At 39.0% G+C, this 18632-nt stretch overlaps 1 protein-coding gene across 3 annotated transcripts in view; it reads right to left on the bottom strand.

Moving 5' to 3' along the window:
* The window catches only part of ATF6 (activating transcription factor 6), a 221715-nt gene that overhangs the window by 168743 nt on the left and 34340 nt on the right, over window positions 1–18632 (bottom strand). For all 3 annotated transcript variants that reach the window (XM_089299668.1, XM_008265536.5, XM_089299669.1), the window contains one exon: window positions 15977–16197. In XM_089299668.1, the coding sequence (XP_089155794.1) occupies window positions 15977–16197 (221 nt within the window). The remainder of the gene's footprint in view (window positions 1–15976; window positions 16198–18632) is intronic.

Raw genomic sequence — 18632 nt, forward strand, 5'->3', positions numbered from 1 at the left:
ATGAAACCCATATGAATCACCAAACACAGAGCTCCACCTTGAAGTATCAACAAGCTATCTTCAACCATCTGAACATATAATATTTAAATTTCTCTATATTTCCCAGGTACAATATAGGTACATGTGTATGTATGTATGTGTGTGTTTATAAATGAGGAATCTTCAAAAAGTCATGAAAAACTATATATAGATATGAAATATTTTTGCACCAAAATAAACACATTTTAATTCCATTTTTTCACAAACTTTTGGATGTACACTTGTGATATTCAGACTAAACACACACATTTCTGTGTAGTGTTTTTTAGTAGGTATTTTCCTTTCTAAGAGAAAAAGGATTACAACTGTAATTTTGTTTGGCAAGCTGATTTTTACATATATAATATATCATAATCATCTTTGATATGCAATGACAATGACAGCATAATATCTGTTATCTCAGTGTTTCATAATTAATCTTCTCTTATTGCAACCACTATAGTTTTCAAGATTCTTCAGGTGTTGTGGTACAGCGCATTAAGCTGCCACTTGGGATACCTGCATCCCACACGGGAGTGCCAAGGATCCAGACTTGCTTCCACTTCCAACCCAGCTTCCTGCTAATAACACTTGAAAGGCAGCAGCAGATGGTGCCCCAAGCACTTGGGTTCCTGCTACCCTCAGGGGGAACTTCTGGCTTCTGGCTTCAGCCTGGCTCAGCCTCATAGTTGTGGGCATCTACGGAGTGAACCAGCAGATGAAAGATTTTGCTCTCTCCCTCTCTCTCTCCCTTGCTAAGAAATGAGCGTCTGTGAAATATGTGAACACACAAACAAAACACTTGATTCACTGTTAAGAGAGTAGAATGGCCAAGACTAGAACTTAGGTCAGTTGACACGACTCCAAGCTCAGCGGTGCTTATACAGCAGCTCCACACTGCTTTTAAAGACCAAATAATTTTGAATCTTAGCATGGAATTCTAACCTCAGTGAACTCTTTGGTTACTCTAATTATGTGCCTGACTGAAAACAGACTTGTGGAATCACTTATATATAGAAGCTTAAGCTCCTCTGTTAGCAATCTGAAAACATAAAATTGATACTCTGGCCCGTTGATCAACTGACACATCTTTCCAGTGGGCACAGCTGATGATTTAACGGGGACTGAAACAGACAAAAGCAGGCTAGTCCCTGGCTCTGATCGTGCTGCCTTAAGACAACTCTCCCACCAAGCCTTGTGCCTCGGAAAAAGAAAAAAGAACAAAAGGAAAAAAAACTCCACAGCTGCAAAACAGTCTCCCTTTACTGCCACTGCATTATAAAATGGGGTGTTTTGGTTATTAGATAAACATTTATTTGACTATAAGAAAGACTTATGGAAAAGGAAATTTTTAACAAATGGACAAGTTCCTTTGAGGGCTGGATCAATTTAAGAATCAAAGTTCCAAGTCTGTTCACATTTTTCTTGTTTATTTTGAAAGCATTGTGGAGGGGTGGGGGGGACAGCGGTGCTACCACCTGAAATGCTGGCAACTCATATCAGGGTGCCAGTTCAAGTCCTGGCTGCTCCACTTCCAATTCAGCTCCCTGCTGATGTACCTGGGAACACAGCAGAGGATGGCCCAAGTACTTGGGCCCCTGCCACCCATGTAGGAGATCCGGATAAAGTTCCCAGCTCCTGGCTACTGCCTGGCCCAGCCCTAGTCATTGCAGCCACTTGAGATTGAACTGGCGAATGAAAGATTGCTCTGTCTCTCCTCTATCACTCTGCCATTTGAGTAAATAATTTTTTTAAAAAATCATTATTAAGATATTATAATCTCATTTTTACAAACAGAAGATGATTTAGAGTCCTGATTCTGTAATTCTAAGAAATGAGCATCAAAGTACAGAATGGCTATAAATTAATTTTAAAATAGGGTATTTTCATGCTACAAAATACATTCCATGAGGCTGACATTGTGGCTTGGTAGATTAAGCCACCAACTGCAGACCAGCATCCCACATTACTGCTGGTTCAAGTCCCAGCTGTTCCACTTCCAATCCAGCTCCCTGCTAATGCACTTGGGAAAGCAGCAGAAGATGTCTCAAGTGCTTGGGCCCCTGCACCCATGTAGGAGACCCCATGGAGTCCCAGGCTCCTGGCTTCAGCCTGGCCCAGCCCTCAGCTATTGCAGCAATTTGGGAAATGAACCAGTAGAAGAAAGATCTTTCTCTCTCTCTCTCCTTTTTTTTTCTCTCTCTCTGTGCCTTCCAAATAAATAAATCTTTAAAAAAAAAACATATTCTAACATCTCTTGTAAACTCAAGTCAGATTAAGTATTGATAATCTATGCGTGAATCATACAATAATACTGATTTTCAGCATGCCTTTCTGATTCATCAGTTCCAGCAGAAGAAAAATCTCTTTTTCTTTGTCTCTTTCAAAATAAGTAAATAAATAAATGTTAAAAATAGCTAATTGTCAAATGTAATTTGTGGTAACTCTATTTTAAATATTCAAATAAATTAAATATTTTAATTAGATTTCTCGTTCTTTTTTTCTCAAAAGACTGCATAAAGCAGAAAAGGCAAAATTTACATTTAGACCACTTCTACTCTTCTCAATCTCATTATTATAATAAATCTTTTTGTGTGCTGTATAATCAGTTATTCACCAAAAATTAAACATGGCAGTTTCACTGCTGGCAACCTGAACCACTTCCGTGATAACAATCTTCATCCTGCAAACTGTTTCCTTCGTTTTTCTTTTCAAATAAAGAACATCTTCCGATATGTAGTAGAATTCACAAAATAAGAAAGGATAATAGAAAAGTCCCTGCTGCATTGTGGGTCTTGGCTGTCCTAGCCAATCTCATCTGAACAAAGGGACAGAAAAGCAAGGGAGAAGGAAAGGCAGGTGTACCCATCAGATGCTCCTGGAAAAAAAACCCTGAGGGCACAGTCTCTTGAAGAATGGAGGGACCTGAGTCCTGTACAAAGGTAGCTTCCAAGAATACTCTAAACAGTTTCCTATACCTTACAAATGACTGTGCTGTTTCCTGTGTTCCTAGAAATAGTTGGTACAGCTATCTAAAAGTACAGCAGGCCTCCCTTATCCATAGTTTCATTTTCCGTAGTTTTGGTTGCATCCCTTTGTCCAGTATACCCTTGCTACATATGCTACCCATCTGTTAGTCACTTAGTAACCACCCTGATTATCAAAGCAACTGTTCTAGTATCACTTGTATTCAAGGATCCCTTACTTACTTAATAATGGCCCCAAAGTATACAAGTGGTGGTGCTGGTGATTTTATTATAGTATATTGTTATAATTCTTCAACTTATTATTTATTGCATTAATTTCTTACTGTGCCTTCACACTGATAGATCTAAGAATCAAAGGGATCACACAAACAAGACTAGTGTCTGCTAATATTAACTGATAGAATCAAAAAGGGAGAGAACAATCCAACATGGGAAGCGGGATACACAGCAGACTCATAGAATGGCAGATGTCCTAAACAGCACTCTGGCCTCAGAATCAGCTCTTAAGGCATCCGGATCTGGCTGAAGAGCCCATGAGAGTATTTTAGGCATAGAAAGCCAAGATACTCTGGGGAAAAAAAAGAAAAAAAAAAAAAAAACCTAAATGAAAGATCTCTGTGAGTGAGATCCCAGTGGAAAGAACAGGGCCATCAAAGAGGGAGGCACCTTTCTCTGAAGGGAGGAGGGAGAGAACTTCCACTTTGAGTATGACCCTGTCTAAATAAGATCGAAGTCGGTGAACTCAAAAGGCTTCCATAGCCTTGGCAACTCATGACTAGAGCCTAGGGAGATTACTGACGCCATATAAACAAGAGTGTCAATTTGTTAAGTCAACAACAGGAGTCACTGTGCACTTACTCCTCATGTAGGTTCTCTGTCCTTAATGTGTTGTTCAATGTGAAATAATGCTGTAACTAGTACTGAAACAGTATTTTACACTTTATGTTCTGTGTGGGTGCAAACTGATGAAATCTTTACTTAATATATACTAAATTGATCTTCTGTATATAAAGAGAATTGAAAATGAATCTTGATGTGAATGGAATGGGAGAGGGAGCGGGAGATGGGAGGGTTGGGGAGGGGAGTTATAGGGGGGATCAGAAAAAGCCATTGTAATCCATAAACTGTACTTTGGAAATTTATATTTACTAAATAAAAGTTTAAAAAATATTAAAAAACAGTACAAAAAAATTCTTACTGTGCCTAACTTCTAAATTAAACCTTATCAGAGGTATGCATGTATATGAGAAAATACAGCATACCAAGATTTGGTACTCTCTGCAGTTTCAAGCATCCACTGTGGGGGGTCTTGGAATCTAACAGTAATTTAGATTTTAAATGACAATACAACACTGGATGCCACGTGTCCTTAATTCTTTTCTCAGCATTGCAATAAGTTAGAGATCTTAGAGAAATCACTTCTCCTCCTGGGATCTATTTACACATTTGTAAGCAGAGGAAGTTAAATCAGAATAACTTGAAATTAATATTACCCAGTACCAGTTTCTGTGATCAATTCAGTGGATCACTACAGTCTTTAAAAAATTTTACAGAAAAGCATAGGACAGAAAAAAAAAAGAAACAGGATGTTTTTCAAGTAGTAAGGATATATTATTTCATGAGACTGCATATATGAAACAGATGTGAAATACATTTCTGTCTGTAGACTGTGCACAAAAACATTTAAAGCCACCCCAGTAGTCATCTAAAGAGCTTGTGCACTCCAAAAGCAAAATGGTTCTAGGACTGATGCTAAGCAGATGTTCTTAATTACTATGTGGCCAGTAGTGACTACTGCATCATAAACTCTGGAGTAGATTAAGTTTGATGCTGCACAAATTATTCAAATAAGGTCAGTCTTTATAAAACTGTCCCTCATGACTTAAAACTGCTCACTACCTTAATTTAATTGAAAGGCAGAGTTGGGGCTGGCGCTGTGGCGTAGCAGGTAAAGCCGCCGCCTGCGGTGCCAGCATCCCATATGGGCACAAGTTCAAGTCCTGGCTGCTCCACTTCCGATCCAGCTCTCTGCTATGGCCTGGGAAAGCAGTAGAAGATGGCCCAAGTCCTTGAGCCCCTGCACCCATGTGGGAGACCTGGAAGAAGCTCCTGGCTCCGGATCGGCACAGCTCCAGCCGTTTGGGTCATCTGGGGAGAGACTCAGTGGATGGAAGACCTCTCTCTCTGTCTCTGCTTCTCTTTCTCGCTAGGAAGGAAGAGAGGGAAGGAGGGAGGGAGGAAGGAAGGAGTTACAGAGAGAGAACGAACCACCTTAATTTTAAAAACAAGTCTTAAGACTATCCTATTCTTTTAAAGATTTATTTTATTTATTTGAAAGGCAGAGTTACAGAGAGAGAGAGAGAGAAAGAGAGAGACAGAGAGACAGGAACAGAGACAGAGACAGAAATCTTTCATCCACTGGTTTACTCCCCAAATGGCTGCAATGGCCTAAGCTGGGTCAAACCAAAGCCAGGAGCCAGTAGCTTCATCTGGGTCTCCCATGTGGATGGAGGGGCCCAAACACTTGGGCCATCTTTTGCTGCTTTTCCAGGTGCATTAGCAGGTAGCTGGATTGGAAGTGGAGCAGCCAGGTCTGGAGCTGGCACCTATATGGCATGCTGGCATTGCAGGCAGTGGCCTAACCTGCTAAGGCACAACCCCAACTCCAAGACTAACCTAATTTTATAAGAGAATACTTGTAAAGGGAATAGCAAGTTCCAAGACTCTGGTAATGTGAAGTCTGCAATGCATCAGGGCTGCTTTAAAAAAATAGTAAAGCTCCTTAATGAATGAAGCACAGAATAGTGATAACTGCATTGGACCAAGACCTAGTCTTGAATCTTAAATCAATTATAAGAGGTCAAATGATTCTGATAGTCAAATGGGTAACAGACATGAAGCTATAATTCACCACATAAATGTACATTTCAGCAAAAAAAAAAAATTCTGCAGCTATGAATAAACAGAGGGATGAGGTTAAGTCTCAATCCCATCAACAATGCATCTCATAGCCACTCTGATAAACTATGCAATCAAAGCAAAATTAAAAATGCCTGCCCCATTTCAGCTCCTACTTACAGATTTCAAATTAAAAAAAAAAAAAAGAGTAAAATAACAGTAACCGAAAAAAAAATCATGGAATCTTATTTAGTCACTGCAGAAGCAGAAAAACAGAGCCCAAGAATAAAAATCTAACTCACGCTCCTCTGAAACCCCACAGTCTGCTCCTTACTCTGTATTCATTTCAGGGCCCTAGTTCACCTCAAAGTGTTGTTAGGAAGTTTAAAGTACTTGAGAGTTACACACTTGGAAAACTGCCTGGCATGTAGCACTTAATCAACTGTAGCCTTCTTCACAATAAGGCCTTAGCTGAATCCCTTACCCAGTGAACTCTTTCAATGGTAAAGCATGAATATGTATACCCATTTCATGAGGATTTTGTAAGAATCAAACAGGACTACGTAAAAACAAATGACTTACAGCTCAATACAAATAATTCTGACATGTCCTTTACCAAAGCTATATTAGAGAAGAGCTAAATTCTTCAAGAAGGTCAACATTAAAAAGACAAAAGGCTCTGAAAACGTTTTACATTAAGGAACACTAAAGAGACACAATTACTAAATGTAATATCTGCACATCATAGAAGGAAAATCCAATAAAGAAAATCACTATATCAACTAACAGCATTGTAATACTCACAGTTGATTGAAGTATTTTATCAATATGATCTGAAGAAGTTGACAACTGTATTGTGGCTATGTAAGAGATGATCGTGTTCTTAGGAAAAACACACTGAAATATTTAGGGGTGAAGAACTGTGAGCTATGTAACCCATCCTAAAATAGTTTTAAAAAATTATGCATGTGGGTGGACAGACAGATAGCAAGCAGACAAATGGGGTGAGATGTGAACAGGTAAATCTGCCTGAAGACTACATGGGTGGTCGCTGTACTATGTTTGTTTCTTCGACTTTTTTAAAATTTGAAATCATACCCAAATACAAAGTTCAATACCACAGCTGCAGTACGTGACAGTCAGGAAACATAAGAAAGACGTAAGATACTTGCCTTTAGAAATCATAGTCGGCCGGCGCCGCGGCTCACTAGGCTAATCCTCCGCCTAGCGGCGCCGGCACACCGGGTTCTAGTCCCGGTTGGGGCGCCGGATTCTGTCCCGGTTGCCCCTCTTCCAGGCCAGCTCTCTGCTGTGGCCAGGGAGTGCAGTGGAGGATGGCCCAAGTGCTTGGGCCCTGCACCCCATGGGAGACCAGGAAAAGCACCTGGCTCCTGGCTCCTGCCATCGGATCAGCGCGGTGCGCCGGCCGCAGCGCGCTGGCCGCGGCGGCCATTGGAGGGTGAACCAACGGCAAAGGAAGACCTTTCTCTCTGTCTCTCTCTCTCACTGTCCACTCTGCCTGTCAAAAAATAAAAATATAAAAAAAAAAAAAAAAAAGAAATCATAGTCAAAGAAAGTTAAGAGACACAGAAAACTTCAAACGTAACACTTTTAGGCCTTGAATGTTGTTCTTCAACCACCACAACCAGTCACAAGTTCTCTGCTGTTAACAACTGTTGTAAAACAATACTCTTTGAGAGGGCTTAGCTCTTCAACAATATATTGCCACTGATATTTTCAGTTAAGCTTACCATTCTCCTTAAAGAATTATCTATTTGTGTATTTTGTTCATTGAGTGTTGGACATTTTTAATTTTTTAATTTTTTTGATTAATTCAGGAGCTTCATCTGGGTCTTCTACGGGGTACAGTGGCCCAAGCTCTTGTGACATCCTCCACTGCTTTCCCAGGCACATCAGCAGGGAGCTGGATCATAAATGAAGTAGCAGGACTCAAACAGGCACCAATATGGGTTGCTGCCATCACAGGCAGAGGCTTTACCTGCTATGTCACAGCTCTGCGCCCCTAGAAATACTTATTATTTGGGCCAGCACTGTGGCATGGTGGGTAGAGCCACCACTTGTGGCGTTGGCATTCCATAGGTGCACAGGTTCGCATCTGGCAGCTCCACTTCTGATCCAGCTCCCTGTTAATGTGCCTGGGAAAAACAGCAGAAAATGGCCCAAGTGTTTGGGCCCCTGCACCCATGTGAGAGACCTGGAAGAAGCTCCTGGCCCCTAGCTCCTGGCTCCTGGCTTCTACCTGGCCCATCCCTGGCCAAGCCAGACAACTGGAAAGTGCACCAGCAGATTGAAGATCTCTCTCTCTCTCTCTCTCTCTCTCTCTCTCTCTCCTTCTCTCTAACTCTGACTTTCAAATAAATAAATAAACCTAAAAAAAAAAACTATTTATTTGCATTTTCTCATTGATCTTAAGTACTCTTTAAATGTTAAATATGGTTTTAGAAAGACTATGAAAATATGTGTATGAATGTTCAAAACAGCATTACTCACAATAATCAAAAAGTAGAAGCAAACCAAATGCGTATCAGATGATGAACGGGTTATCCAAAATGTGATATAATTACAATTATTTAGCCAAAGAAAGGAGTAAGTGCTGTTACAGGCTTCGATATGGTTGAACCTTGGAAATCATCATGTTAAGTGAAAGAAACTATACAAAAAAAGGTCATACAGTATACAATTCTACTGACATGAAATGTCCAGGAGACGGAATACCACATGCACAGAAAGTAGATTCATGGTTGCCAGCATCCGTGAGGAAGGAGGAAGGAGGAAGGAGGAATGGCTGCTAACTGGGTATTTTTTAGGTTGATGAAAATATTTGGGAATTAAAAAACAGAGATAATTTCACAACTCTATGAACATACTAAAAGCCACACAGTGCACTTAAAAAGGGTGAACCTTACGGCATGTGAATCTTATCTCAATGAGAAGCTGTGAAACAAAAAAAGGGACACAACACAGGAAGTTACAGACAAATGCACATGGTACAAAGTATTGCAAACGATTATGTAAGAAAAGGAGGGAATGAAAAGATGATGAGTTGTCCACGGAAACACTGAATCCTATCTGTGAACTCCATTAAAAAAGGCCTTGGGGCTGGCATTTTAGTGATCCAGCTCCCTGACAATGTGCCTGCGAAGCCAGTGCATCCAGGCTGGCCCGAGTGCTTGGGCCCCTGCTGCCCATGTGGAACACCTGGATGGAGTTCCTGGCTCCTGGCTTCAGCCTGGTCCAGCACTGGCTGTTGTGGCCATCTGGAGAGTGGGCCAGCGGATGCAAAATTCTGTCTTTCCTTGTCACTCTTTCAAGTAAATACATTAAAAAACAAACAAACAAACAAACAAACAAAAACCTGTGACTGACACTCTGATGCAACCGAAGTAAGAATAAACAAGAACTATCCCAACGGATGGACATTTGGTAAAATCTGTCGACATTGAAAAAGTACCCACTTTCTAACCATTCAATGTCAGTTCTAGGAATTTCTCTGACAGATTTACTTGCACATGAACAAAACTTACTTAAGTACCAATTTATTCAAGGAAGGAATGTTTACAAAGAAAAAGGTTGTATATCTATGAATACAATTACCATGCAGCTATTAAAAGAATAAGAAGACTTCTCATGTACTGATGTTGAAGGATTTCTAAGATAAATTAACAGAGAAAGCAAGTTACAGGAGAACATTTTAGCATGGTACCATTTCTATAAAGTAAGTTAATAGGTAAAGCTGTCAGTATTGATATATTTAAGAACTGTCTCAGGAAAGTAGCACAGAAACCTTAAGTAACAGTGACTAATTCTTCTTTTTTTCCCCAAAGAAATCTGTTATTTAAGGAGCACAAATTTCATAAATACAACTTTAGGAATATAGTGATTCTTCCCACCCCATCTTCTCCTCCCTCCCCCATTCCAGTCCCATTCTCCGTTAAGATTCGTTCTTAATTAACTTAATGCACAGAAGACCAACTCTATACTGTATAAAGACTTCAACAATGTGCGCATGTGCACATGTGCACACACGGGCGCGTGCGCACACACAAACACACACACACACAGTCTGAGAACAAGTTTTCCAGTTAATTCTCATAATACTTCTGAGCAGGGGAACCAACTGGCTAGAAAGCTTCTGAGACATGGAAGGACCATCTGCCTAACAAGTCTCTAGAGTAAGGCTGCAGGGAGAGAAATGAGAAAAAGAAATAGAGAAGTGTTTAATTGTTAGTTAAGTTATAAATCAGCATCCTTTCAAAATAAGTCTTTATCAGCCTCATCGAGATGCCAAACTAGAAACTACAGAGGAATGCTAAAGTTCCTATAACATAAATCTATCCTAATGTGATACATCAAGAGGAGGAAAAGCTGTTCGCTATCCTTTCCAAAGCTCTGTAACCACACATGAAATTTAACTGCCAAAACTTCTATTCAAGATAAATTTTAAAAGCCCCAAGCCTCCATCAAAAGAGATGCTGCAAATATCTTAACAAACCATGTTTGTATTTCATTTGCTAAGAGTCCCTGGTAGCAGCAAAGCCGAAAAGCAGTCAGCACAGAAGTGATTTTTCACTAAGATCTGGATAACTTTTCAGATCTCCAGATCCTTCTTACTGCATTTGTTCTGAGGATTTCTTTGCTTTGCAGCCAAAACAGGAGCTCAGTGTCTTTGTCGCTAAAGAATTCAGTCACTTAAAAGTGCCATTCATCATCTTATTAGATCTGCACTAGTAACATACTTTAAGGAGATTCAGCTCACACTTCGACCTTAAGAAGACCTATTCTTGGATGCTACACATTAAACAAGCAGCTTAAGTGTCCTGAGAAGTTTTGCCTTTTTTTTTTCAATAATAGACCACAGGCACGCTCCATTTGTCTGAGTTGCTCTGCACTGCAAATACATTATTATAGAGTCATATTTATATTTCTCACATGTTATTGGGTATGTGTCCTTGATCACTCTTTATCGAGGCTACTTGCAAAGGTTGAGCTACTAGTAAGCAACCCTGAAGAATGAGATAAAGTCTCCCTTTGAATGCTGATGAGGCTTGCTTCCTGCTTGCTGTAAAAACAGATTTCTCAAGTTCCTCCCCTGCAGGAGACACTGTGTGCACAGCATCCATCTGAGCCATATCACATCACTGCTACATTCTTGACACTAATGCCTGAGATCTCTAATTTAACAGCTGATCACCATTTCTAGAGAAATGAAATATAAAGTTGCAACTTGGTATGCCAGAGGAATCCTATTCATATCATTTCTAATACCTGCAGGCCAGTGGAAAGGGATTCCTCCCAGCATACAGCTTCTCATAATGACTCTACGGACCCAGGACGGGACTCCCAAAAAGCACTCTTTCAGGAATAGAGAAGATCAAGGTCTCTAACCAGAGGATTCAAAAAGGGTGCAAGATAAAAGAGGACTTGGAGGGGGCTGGCACTGTGGCATAGAAGGTTAATCCTCTATTTTCAGCACCTGCATCCCATATGGGTGCTGATTCAAGTCCCAGCTGCTCCACTTGTAATCTCTCTCTCTCTCTCTCTCTGTAACTCTGCTTTTCAAATAAACAAAATAAATCTTAAAAAAAAAAAAAAAAAAAAAAAAAAAAAAGAGGACCTGGAGGATGTTCAATGGGTGAACAAGCTGGAAAACCCGGGCCCTTTGGAAGTAGGATCTGAACTCCTCCATCAACCTCCCACCTGGAGGACATTTTTCCTTCTATACGAGTTCCTTACCATTTTCTTTCCATTTTTCCCACCTACTGATTTCCATTAAGAGTCTTTACTCTGCCACACTGTTGAAGATGCAGAATACAATTTCACCACTTTCCCCCCAACCTGTTGTCTGAACAACCAAAACAATGTAATTCCATAAACTTAAAGCCAGCGCAGTAATGTTTCTTTCATGAACTTTTTGGAATTATGATAGGTAGGTGGAAGTAGAGAGTGCCATGCAGGCTTAAACAGAGTGCTTGTTCGCAAGTCCTTGGTTTGACATCTGGTAACATTCAATTGCCCTTTAAAGAAAGATAAGTATGTTCTCCTATAAAGTCAACCCTGTAGTTCCAACATCACCATTTATTTAAAAACTACATGGAGAATTTCTACACTGAAATGAGAGACCATGTTCATTTTTTCCATCAGGATCAGAGCCAAAAACAAACCATATTTCTTGAAAATTTAGGTGAGGTTTCCAGGAGTTAAACAAAACAGATTTACCAGCAAAAGGCAGGAAGAAGAGATTATAATTTGAACCAGACAAACTGTTTCATAACACAAAATGTGGCACTTAATGCAGTTTGCAGAATATGGTATGCTAAAAACGCAACTTATGGCAGTAGCAGGCCTCCAGAGAATAAAACTAGCCAAACAAAAGGTAGGAAAAAAAAAAAAAAAAGAAGCCATGTCAGCATTACAAAACCACAAAAGATTGATACAAAATTTTTTTTTGCTTTTTGCTGTATTACAACTTTTTTACCTCACTTGATTTAAATGCAGAAAAAGTACATGATGAAGAAACCCTTTCTGGCCCAATTTTGGATTAGGAATTTATACTTGTTGAAATTTATCCTGGTTTAACAGGACTTGAGTCTAACAAACTCATGTACTGCTGAGGTCAACCAAGTTACTAATGCAGACTATCTGAGCAGATCAAAGAAAGTTCTCTTCTGCGGCTCCTTCTGGAACAGATTACGTTGGGTTCCTGAGTGGGTTGGCCAGCTGATAGGATAGACTGATGCTTCTTTACTTGAAATATTCAGTCAAAACTTCTACCAAAAAATTCATGTTGAAAACTCATACTTGGCTCACTTTGTGATGTGCTGGCCAAGAAAAAAATAAACACAAAAACCTCAATGTGGGCTGACTAGAAAATTATTCCAATGATCTTTAGGTCTCTTGCACTAAAAACATTAAAGCAGAATATTTCTAAGTTTGTCAACTCTAAATTTTGACAGTAATAAAGCTAGCTAATATATAGCACTACAAACAAAAGCTAACACTTGCTGGTTATAGACTTGCTTATTTCAAACATTCCCCTAACTCCTCAATATAAATTGAGATTTTATCCGCAAATTACTCATCAAATTTCCAGAGCCCCTTAAGAGTACAACAGCAGAACAAACATCATCTTTCACACCAAAGATTAATAAAAGATGTCTGCATAACAGACCAACATGTAATCAACTGAAATATGCTCAGAGATTATAAAATGGATTAGGTACACACAATGATGACTGTCGATATTAAGATGATCTTTTCAGATATTAAGTCTAAAAGAAGAAAAAGAAAAGCCAGTTCCTGGACTTAGATATGTTAATGTGTTAATATTTTTAACAACTATGACATACTGTTAATCTATATATATTTAAAGCTCTAATTAGTCTTTTATCTTTTTTCATGTCTAAAATATTTCATTAAGTGTCCTAACATCAAACAAGGGCAACTTCTACACTTTCCATCGCTAGCTTCATTTGGGAGCACTGCCCAAGAAACATTTACATTCTTAATTAAAAGAGTACTAAAAGAACATTTTAAGGGATCATTTTTAAAAATCCTCTTTCACCATTCTCAACTTTCTCAGTCCCCTGTGAAAAGCATACCCTTGTCTTACTGGTTGTACAACTTTTTCTTTTTATGAGGGGCAAAAAGAGAGAAAAAGAGACAGAGAGCTCCCATCTACCAGTTTACTCCCCCAAATGCCTACAACAGGCAGGACTGGGCCATCCCAAAGCTAGTAGCTAAGAACTCAGTTCAAGTTTCCTTGAACCCAATTACTTCAGCCACTAAGCCAAATGCTCACAGGTTACACAAATTTTTAATTGAAAAAATCACAGAATATTTTTCAATATTTGTTATTGCCATTCTTTTACTTATTATAGTAATTTTCCCATCCAGTAAAAGGAGAAAAAGACATCTAGCTTCTATGATTATCAACATTTTGACAATCTTTTTCCCCTATCCTGTGCCTACCATCTCCCCATAGAATATTTTTAAGTAAATGCCAGCATATATCATTTCATATTCAACTGAAACATGTATAAGGGTCCTTCAAAAAGCTCATGGAAAATGGAATTAAAGAAATTTACTTCAATCAACTTCTTTTCAATTCCATAAATACTTTTTTTCATAATGTGCATTTTTCATGAACTTTCTTTGAAGACCCCTCTTAAGTAATAGTACCTATTCTGCCATTAACATGGTGCCTTATCTCTTCTAGTCCCCAAAACAAACTAACCTGTCTAATTCTGTACTATTCATGTACTATCCGTACACACACATTTTCCTACTATATGTCTTGGCATGTACGGTTTTCAACACCTATATAAACTATAGGATTCAGTCTAGAATTTGGGTGTTCTATTTCCATTGTATAAAATTCCTTTGTTACGAATTTTTACAATATTGCTGGCTTAGATTACTAGATTGAATTTATGTAATAGTGGAGCAAATTCACAACTAAATGAGTCACTGACATGTTGGCTAATAAATTCTGGTAGGCAATCAGATAGTATTCTGATACACAATCTTGCATAAGTCAAGGGATTTTTAAAATATTTTGCAAAAGTACTCTACCTAAAGAAAGGGTGGAACAGCAATAGTAACAACTAGTAATATCCATTTTTACTGTAAAGAAGGCGTGAACATTTGGCACAGGGAGTTAACGTCACTTTGGACATCTGTACCCCAGATCTGAGTGGAGTCCCAGCTCGACTTCCAATGCTGGCTTCCTACTAATACACTCCCTAGAAGGTAGCAGGTGATGGCTCAAGTACATGAGTGTCTACCATCCACATGGGAAATCTAGATTGAATTCTGGGATCCTGGCTTTGGCCTGGCCCAGCCCCAGCCGTTACGGGAATTTGGAGAGTGAACCAGTGTATGGAAGATCAATAGATCTCTCTGGCCTGTGTGCGCTTTCTGCGTTTCACATTAAAAAAATAATAATAATAAAGACAATTCAAAGAAAACACATAGGCTTTGTTTTCTCAATCATAATTTTATTTTTTAAAAGAGTTAGTTAAAAGGCAGAGAGAGAGAGAGAGATCTTGCATCCACTGGTTTACTCCCAAACAGCTTCAACAGCCAGGGCTGGCCAAGTCAAGAACTCCACCCAGGTCTCCCACATGGGTAGCAGAGGCCCAAGCACCTGAGTCATCATCCACTGCCTTCCTAGGCACATTAGCAGGAGGCTAGATTGGGGAGCAGAGTAGCCAGGATTCCACCCCACACTCTGATACGGGATGCTGATGTCACAAGCAACAACTTAACCTGCTATGCCACAACACCGATTATTCCAAATCATAATTTTAAAGAACCCACTGTTAGAGTGATCATTTAACTTTAATTTTAATTTTAGGACAACAATGTTTAATTACCATTTAACACACAAGAAATTTTGAATCACTTTGGAAGAAAGCAAGAGCAAGAGTTACATGGCAAGTGCTAAAACTGGCTTTAGGGAGTGATAGATCTCAGGAAACTATGTGACTTATAAATTATAAGAAATCTCTACAACACGCTAGAAAATTGGAAGGTTTGCAAAGTTGAGAAGGTACCAAATAATCATCAGGAGACAGAAATCCCAAGAGCAGCCATTTATCATTACACACCAGTGAAAATCTTCCAAAAAGTCATGGGAGAAGTTAAACATAAAACCTGCCTAAAAAGTAGTCTTACAGACACTTATCTGGGGGGTTGCTGAAAACATTTCAATCAGAAAACATGAAAGAATCTGTAAAACATTAGCGGATGATGGGGGGAGGGGACTTGAGGAATGTGATGACAGGTTTCTAAAGAAGCAGTAGAGGAAGGCATGCACACTTTTGTCAAACCACTTCAGACTTAAAGCTCTTTCCACTTAGATTCTAACATTTAATAAGTCTTACCCTAACTTTCCACCAAAAACTGAATGAGTAATTTTAGCACACTCTTTTATTTATAATGCCATTTTAACAAACTTAAAAAAACAAAGCAATAAAAAAACAAAAGGTGTTTCCTTCTTTCTTTTTTTTTTTAAATCAAGCATTAAAAAAGCAGTAACTTTCAAAACTTACATCTGAACCCACACTTCTTGCAGTACTTTGTAGGACAGGTTTAGTCACAGAAAGTTTTCCATTCACAGAGCTATTCACCACAGGGGCTGGGACCACATTCACCACGTGATTGGGTAGCTGTGCAGCTCCCCCAGTGACGGCAAGCACTGGCTGGGCAGAGGGCAGAACTGCAGGCGCCTGAAGTTGTACCACAGCAGGCTGAGAGAGCAAAACGGTCTGACCTGCATCAGAAAAAAGAAAAGGAGTCAGAGGATGTGTGACTATTGTGGCAGGCAAAACTTTAACATTTAGTTCTCTTTTGCGGATTTAATAGGTAAGAACAACACTGAAGGATTTGACACCATCAATTAAAACAGCAGCATAGGGCACAGTGGGTTAAGCAGCTGCCTATGATGCTACAAGCATCCCATGCAAGCACCAGTTCCAGTCCCAGCTGCTGCACTTCTGATCCAGCATTGGGAGACCAACGAAAGATGGCCCAAGTACTTGAGCTCCTGCCACCAATGTTTGAGACCTAGATGGAGTTCCAAGCTCCTAGTTTCAGACAGGCCCAAACCCAGCCATTGCAGCTACTTGGGAGGCAGATGGATGATATAGCAACCTGCCCCTCTGCATGCAATTGTATGTCTGTGTGTCTCCCTCTCTCTCTATAACTACCTTTCAAATAAATCTTTAAAACAAACAAACAAACAGGGGCCAACAGCACAAGTATCCCATATGGGCACTGGTAAGAATCCCAACTGCTCCACTTCTGATCCAGTTCCCTGCTAATGCACCTGGGAAAGGAGTGGAGGATGGCCCAAGTGCTTGGGTCCTGCACTCATGTGGGAGACCCAAGTGAAGCTCTTGGCTTCAGTCTGGCTAGCCCCAGCTGTTGTGGCCATTTGGGGAGTGAACCAATAGATGGAAGATCTCTCTCTCTTTGTCTCTCTCTACCTCACAAATAAATAAAAAAATAAAAATAAAGCAGCAAAAACTCATGGTAACTTTGTTGTATTATTAATGGGATCAATTAAATTCATTCCCTTCAAGTTATCATTAACAATATATTCCCATCTTTATTATATCAAAGCTACTGGTACATATGGATTAATTTATTAGTGCTGAAGGGATTTTTATATTCTAAAAAAAAATCTTTCCTACGCAACACAGAGAACTACATATTTCAAATTAATAGGATTTATAAATACATACCATGCTAAAACTATATGAACAGAGACTCAGTAACTCAACACTGGAAAAACAAGGGACCATGAATACCAAAACAACTTAAAACAATTTGAAATGAATTCTTGGTTAACAAGCACAGTAACCATAAATCTAATTTAAAGTATTCTTTAAATAATACCAATCCTCTCCCACCCAAAAAAGTTGGTCTCCAAATCATTTCTCAATTTATATACATCATAATTTTAAACTTAAGCTAATGGAGAATCAGTATCATTAACCTAAAGAAGATTTCTACAACTCATCATACCACTCAATGAATAATTTTACTTGCTTGCTAAGTGTTTCCTTTCAGATCTGGTCAATTTTACAAGGTGTTGAAAGCCTTGCCTAATATCCACAGCTGTTTAAGGTTATCTAGCAAAATAAAGACACTACAGTAACCAGTAACTAAAATTCCACATAAACTTGTAATTCTTCTTTAAGAAAAAAAGCATTATACTTCCAATTTAATATGACCCATTAAAACTCAGCTCAGTATTTCAAAGGATCAGGGAAAACTAAAAATCAAAATAATACTTTAGAACACCTGTTTTTCAAGAACATCTGTCTGAGCTAAAACAAAGATCACATTTTATACAATCAAAGTCTTTGTTTCAGATGGCCTCAGAAAGCATGCAAAAGTAGAAGAATTTAAACAATAGCATTTTTATCCGATAAACTAGTAAATTAGTAGGAATAAAGATCTAAAGATAATGTCATAGATTTAGTACAATCACAAATTGTATAATTTACTCAGGATACATCAACACTAAATATTGTTATTTTCCCTTGGACTAACTTCTTTTACAAAATGAAAGCATACAAAATGGGGAAATAAATAAATATAAATGTGGCTTAGGCCAAATGAGCAGATAAAAATAATTAATACACAAAGCAAATAGCATATGACCAAGGGTTAGGTTTTTTAATAACACTTAATAAGAAACTATAGTCAATGAGGCACTATGAAAAGACATACTCAGGGGCTGGCGCTGTGGCATAGTAGGTTAAGCCTCCGCCTGCAGCACCAGCATCCCATATGGGTGCCAGTTTGAGTCCTGGCTATTCCACTTGTGATCCAGCTCCCTGCTACTGGCCTGGGAAAGCAATGGAAGGTGGCCCAAGTCTTTGGGTGCCTACATCCACACAGGAGATCCAGAAGAAGCTCCTGACTTCGGATTGGCAAAGCTCTGACTGTTGCGGCCATTTAGGGAGTACATCGGTGGATGAAAGGCCTCTCTGTCTCTCCCTCTGTCTGTGCACTGCCTCTCAAATACATAAATAAATCTTTAAAGAAAGAAAAAAGACAAGACATACTCATCATAATATAAAACTTTAATCAAGAGGTCCCAACCCCAAATTACTCTTGTTTAATATCAATGGTCACCCAAAATGATTGTGGCTGTACTTTCAGTTTTTGTGAACTGAGAAATTACACGATGATAAA

This window comes from Oryctolagus cuniculus, chromosome 7, assembly GCF_051225735.1.
Source record: "Oryctolagus cuniculus isolate XC-2025 breed Fujian yellow rabbit chromosome 7, ASM5122573v1, whole genome shotgun sequence".
Taxonomy (NCBI): domain Eukaryota; kingdom Metazoa; phylum Chordata; class Mammalia; order Lagomorpha; family Leporidae; genus Oryctolagus; species Oryctolagus cuniculus.